Below are 6,000 nucleotides of genomic sequence, written 5' to 3'. Positions count from 1 at the left end.
CGTCTACCTCTCCCTCTTTCGGAGGGAGGAGTGTGAGGGAGTCCCTCTCCCCTGTCTGTCTGCCTGTCTGTCTTACTGCCTGTCTGTCTGTCGATCTGCCTGTCCATATGTCTTTTTGTCTGTCTCCATGACTGTCTGCCTGTCTGTCTCTATGTCTTTCTGTCGGTCTGCCTGTCTGTCTTTCTCTATATCTGTCTGTCTGTCTCTATGTCTGTCTGTCGGCCTGCATGTCTGTCTGTCTGACCGACAACTTCTGTTAAAGCAAAATCAAACTGAAGTAGTTATGAAAAATAATTTATTTGGCGATAAAAACACAGCATTGGTTTTAATCACCATGGCAACATTCTTGGTAAAAAATTCAGTGTATCAGTTTTAGTAGTTTAAAAAATCACACATTTAATCAATAAATAACAAATAAATACCAATATCCTGTCAATATGAATGTATGAGTAGTTCAACTGTTCCAATGAATAAATAATGACACTTAAGCTTGTAGTTTCACAAACTTCGTGGTTCGATGTGTTCTAGTTCTGGACACAGTAGATCTATCTATGTGCTCTAGTTCTGGACACAGAAATCTTGAAGGTAAGAGAACAGAATGTCGATCTCTCCGATGGCCTTGGTGATGCCGCGCTGTCCCTGCATCTACACAAACATACACACACACACATACACCCAACCCACGCACACACCACAAACAAATTATGATTAATGAAATGTGTAGTTTTGTGGGGATGGCATTGATTAGGTGGCAACTGATTGAATTATGTTTGGTTATTGATCTTTTATTGACTCAGTGGTCATGTGATTGAAGGAGGCCTTACCGTGATCAGTTTCTCTCTGAACTCCACGGCATTTTGGTGGTCTTGGTAGTGAGTCACGTTCTGGAGAGACAGACAGGTAAATACACAGGGAGACAGACGTAAATGCAGACAGGTGAAAATGCCAGTAGACAGACAGGTAGATATACAGGTAGGCAGAGCATCAGACAGACAGGGGAACAGACAGACAGGTGAATAGACAGACAGGTAGATATAGAATTAGGCAGAGCGTCAGACAGACAGGTGAACAGACAGGCAGGTGAACAGACGGACAGGTGAACAGACAGACAGGTGACCTACACAGCCGTTGTGACTGAGGTCCTGGCTGATGCGGCGGAGGTCGGTCTTGAGGCGGGGCATAGCGGGGTGGAAGCTGTCGCTGCTCTGCAGGACGTTGAGCAGGTAGAAGTCCAGGATGTTGGCATGGAGACAGCAGATCTCAGCGTTCTGCACACAGGGACACTCAGTGACCAGGTGACCAGGGGAGGGGCTAGTTGAGGTCAGTAGCGAAGTAATACTAGTTGAGGTTAGTAACTAAGATGGGCTAGTTGAGGTTAGTAACTCACCTGATCCAGGGTTTGATTTGGTGAAACCCTGCTTATCAGCCTGAGGCTGGTTTCATCCCGAGTTTCCGGGTTCTGGGCCTGAAAGACAAGAATGATATCAGGAAAGTACCATGAATACGTGGTATCATTAGAATCACTACTTGTATCATTATTAGTATCACTACCTATACATAACGCATGTCATACATAATACACTGTGTATTAAGTACATGGTGGATCCTTACCTTTTTCGATATGTCGTGGGCCGCCTGATACGTGTCAGCGTTGCGCAGCACCTTACTCATTGGTCGAGCAGACGAGTGCTGAGAACACAGCAGCCAGGCAAAACACACAAACAGCAGCATGACCGCACTGGATTCACCCTTCACTGCAGTACACTAACCCCTTCGCTGGATTCACCCGCTCACTGCAGTACACTAACCCCTTCACTGGATTAACGGTTCACTGCAGTACACTGATTCTTTCACTACAGTCCTCTTTCACTGGAGCAAATTAACTACTTCACTGGATTTCCTTCGTCAACCTGCTCTTTTTATTGTCAAAGGAGAGAACACGTGTGACGCCCCCTGTCACTCAAATCTAGGGCAACCTCAGAACCCCCCCCCCCCCCCTCGGTTTGCTCTATTTTCAGTTAATTACAGTAAAGGAAATGATTGTGTGTGTGTGTGTGTGTGTGTGTGTGTGTGTGTGTGTGTGTGTGTGTGTGTGTGTGTGTGTGTGTGTGTGTGTGTGTGTGTGTGTGTGTGTGTGTGTGTGTGTCTGTGTTGGGAGGTTTTGAACTTCCAAAACACGGGGCCTATTCTAACCCATGTCATCATCATCCTCATCATAAGATATGAGTCAGAGCACACACACACAAACACACACACACACACACACACACACACACACACACACACACACACACACACACACACACACACACACACACACACACACACACACACACACACACACACACGCACACACACACACAAAGAGGAGCCAGTGTATGTGTGTGTGTGCTCAGTATTATTTTGTGATTGCTGGGATAAGCGTGTTTTTAAGGTAAGCCAATGATAGTAGTAAGTAGGTAAGTACAATTTATTTATAAGGCACATTTAAAAACAGTTTTCTGGAGTGGGGTTTGACGTAGGGGGAGAGAATACCTAAGTCGGCCGCGCGAGGGGCTTTAGATTTGGAAGGGCCAAAAATAATGACTTCCGTTTTGTCATTATTAATTTGGAGGAAGTTACTACCCATCCAAACTTTTACCTCCTCAAGGCAGTCAAGGAGGGTCTGGAGCGAGTCCGCAGATCTGAGAGGAAGATATAATTGCGAGTCATCAGCATAAAAGTGAAATTCAAGTTTATGCTTCCTGATTATATTACCTAGAGCAGTCATACTCAAGTAGCGGCCCGCGGGCCTTTTGTGGCCCGCGGGGTGTCTATTAATGGCCCTCGAGCTGTTTTGAAAAGTTTTTTTAATTATTAAAAAAAAAAAAAAAAAAAAAAAAAAAAATCGTGCTGGGCGCTCTTATTTTGAAACCACGCGCCGCGATCTCAATACGAGGCTGGGGGTTGCAACGATAAACAGATAGCACTCCAGCCCACAGACCGCTCCAGCCCTCCCAAACTCGAGGCAGACAGTCCATCTCAGCAGCAGTCAAGGCCGATTTAGGGTCGTTTTAGACGCAGAGACGTAAGCACGTAATTTACACAAGGGACTTGTTTTAGACAAGTTTTGATTTACGGTTCCTTTAAGGTTCCTTAAGGATTGCGCGTGTTGCAAGGGGATTCTCCGCCAGAACAGTAGGGGGAGCAACGAACGAATCTGTGGGCGTGGAAGTGGAAATCGCTGGCTTGTTTATATTTATAATTATCATAATTCGTTCTTGTGTTTTCTTCTTCTCCCTCACCATTCTTCTTTATTTGCTTCTGTCACAGCCTTTTAAAAATGGCGCTATTATGCTGTAAAACCGGAAATGTGAGACTCCTGAAAGGATGTGGTTAGCTGGCCAATCACAGTCTTTGCGAGCTGCGTAGGGCCGTAGTGTTTTAGTCGCATAGTCAGGAATTTTGGCCGACGCACTTAAGCACCTAAGGGGGGATATTTTACCGCGCAAGGGGGGGTTATGTATCTTACGTGCTTACGCGTTACGTCTAAAACAGAGCATATATCGGCCTCAGTCACACGTATACCGACCGGCCCCTTGAGTCACTGAAAAAAAAAATTGTGGCCCCTCATCATTTCTACTTGAGTACCCCTGACCTAGAGGGAGCATGTATAGGCAGATGAGGACCGGGCCTAAAATGGACCCCTGGGGGACCCCAAAGGACACAGGGGCAGAGGGTGAGGAGAACTGTCCGATAGACACTGTGAATGATCTATTGGTGAGGTAGGAGGAAAACCATTGAAGAGCTGTGCTACTAATACCAACCCACTGCTCTAGGCGCGACAAGAGGGTGTTGTGGTCGACAGTGTCGAAGGCGGCACTGAGGTCTAGTAAGATCGAAATGGCATTTTCTCCAGAGTCTAGAGTGAAGAGCAGGTCATTCGTTACCTTCAGCAAGGCTGTCTCAGCGCTGTGACGTGATCTAAAACCTGATTGGAAGGGTTCCAAAATCTCGGCATGGTTTGAAAAGGGCAATAGTTGTGATAAAACCACCTTTTCAAGGATTTTTGGAGTAAAAGGTAATTTTGAGATGGGACGGTAGTTTCTTGGACATTTTACATCCAGGTTATGTTTTTTAAGCAGTGGCTGGACAACCGCCTGCTTAAAACTTGCTGGAACAAAACCCCTGGTCAGGCAAGAGTTGAGGATGACCTGAATACTTGGGCCGATGGAGTCAAAGACGTCTTTTAATATTTGGCAGGGGACAGCATCGTTTGGAGAAGTTGAGGGCTTCTAGTGACACTGGTAGGAAATGGTCAAAAAGAGCTGAAGGCCTAATGCCTAAGTGATGCAGGGGAGTGACTGGTGATGAGGGGGTGAAAGACTGCCTAATGTGATTGATTTTGTCAACAAAACATTTCATAAATGTCGTGCAGATGTCAGTGGATGGCTCGACTTGTGAGGGGGCTTGTGGATTGATGATTGAGTTTAAAGTGCTAAAAAGGATTTTGGGACGATGGACATGTTTACTGATAATATTGGAAAAGTGTACAACTCTTGCTGCTTTAGCTGCTGTTTGGAATGTTGCTAGAGAGTTCTTAAAAATCTGGAAAGAGACAGTGAGGTGATCTTTCTTCCACTTTCGCTCAGCTGTCAGACAGGCTCGCCTGAGAGAGCGGGTAGTGTCATCCAGCCATGGGTGTGATATGATTTTGGAGTTGAAAATACTCAGTAGTTCATCTGCACAAGGGGGGGGGATCACTCGTAGTTAAAATGGAGGTAGCAACATCACTAGCTAGAAAGCTATCTGCAAATTGTTCGGCAGTGAAAGGGCCTATGTAGCGTGCATAGCGATCAGGGGATTTGGATGTGCATTGAGGATCAGAAATATTAACATTGAATAAAATAGGTTTGTGATCAGATAAGTAAGCATCCTCGACATTCACATTATCAATGGACAGGCCATGGGATAAAATTAAGTCTAGGGTCGCCCGAGTACATGAGTGGACTGATTAATATGTTGCATTATGTTGCATGAAGCCAAGAGAATCCAACACATGACAGAATTCCTTTACCATAGGTTTATCTTGGCAGCAGACGTGGATATTAAAATCACCCAAAACCAACAGTCGATCATGCACATGTTATATAATGCGACAGAAAGTCTGAAAATGCTGTAATGAAGTCCTTGTTTGGTAATAATTGTTGGTTACTGTCAGGGTTGTTTAGTGTTGGTGTAAGTTAGGGGTAATTGGTGCTAGTTATGTTGAGTTAGTTTTATTTATTTATTTGTAAGGGTTTGTTTGTGGTAGTAAATATTGGTTAGGGCTAGTCAGTTTAAGTAAGGATTTAGTAGTTTGTGGAAGCAGGTGTAAGTTAGTGTTTGTAAGGGTTTGAACTGACGTGGCTGACTGATGCTCTTCATCTTAAACCAACCTCTGTTCACTACTGACTCAGCAGGAAATGAATACAACAACTGGAACGGCTGGACCCCTGCAAGTATTCACACACACACACACACACACACACACACACACACACACACACACACACACACACACACACACACACACACACACACACACACACACACACACACACACACACACACACACACACACACGCTGACAGGGGAGCCCTAATCCAGTTCAGTAGGTTGTGAGGTCACGGGTTGGAGTTCTTTCGGGGAAGTCCGTTAAGAGCTCTGGAGGAACATGAGTCATGACAACGTCAACCAGATCAGCCTGGATGTGGTCCACGTCCACCCTGAACAGCTGCTTTACACTTATTCTGTTCACCTGTTCTGAACTGGTTCTGATCACCTGTTCTAAACTGGTTCTGCTCACATGCTTTAAACTGGTTCCTTTCACCTGCTCTAAACTGGTTCTGATCACCTTCTCTAAACTGGTTCTGATCACCTGATCTAAACTGGTTCTGTTCACCCCCTCTACACTGGTTCTGATCACCTGCTTTAAACTGGTTCTGTTCACCTGCTTTAAACTGGTTTTGTTCACCTGCT

General features: G+C 45.1%; 1 protein-coding gene across 1 annotated transcript; it reads right to left on the bottom strand.

Moving 5' to 3' along the window:
- Positions 1 to 278: 278 nt before the first annotated feature.
- LOC115542477 (uncharacterized) lies at positions 279 to 1,888 on the bottom strand. Its single transcript, XM_030354744.1, has 5 exons — positions 1,612 to 1,888; positions 1,388 to 1,465; positions 1,122 to 1,268; positions 825 to 884; positions 279 to 645 (listed from the first exon to the last, which is right to left on the bottom strand). Exons 1-5 carry the CDS (start codon positions 1,729 to 1,731, stop codon positions 559 to 561), a joined length of 492 nt encoding a protein of 163 aa, XP_030210604.1. The 5' UTR covers positions 1,732 to 1,888; the 3' UTR covers positions 279 to 558.
- Between the last annotated feature and the right edge of the window lie 4,112 nt (positions 1,889 to 6,000).

Source organism: Gadus morhua, chromosome 4 (genome assembly GCF_902167405.1).
Source record: "Gadus morhua chromosome 4, gadMor3.0, whole genome shotgun sequence".
In the NCBI taxonomy this organism is placed as follows: domain Eukaryota; kingdom Metazoa; phylum Chordata; class Actinopteri; order Gadiformes; family Gadidae; genus Gadus; species Gadus morhua.
Note: the sequence above shows the minus strand (reverse complement) of the source record. Positions and strands in the feature narration are given on the sequence as shown.

Coding starts and splice junctions, on each gene's coding strand:
- LOC115542477 (XM_030354744.1), bottom strand. CDS start 1,731: ATGCTGCTGTTTGTGTGTTTTGCCTGGCTGCTGTGTTCTCAGCACTCG. Junction 1,269..1,387: donor CAAATCAAACCCTGGATCAG/GTGAGTTACTAA, acceptor CCCTGTGTGCAG/AACGCTGAGATCTGCTGTCT. Junction 646..824: donor TCAGAGAGAAACTGATCACG/GTAAGGCCTCCT, acceptor ATGTTTGTGTAG/ATGCAGGGACAGCGCGGCAT.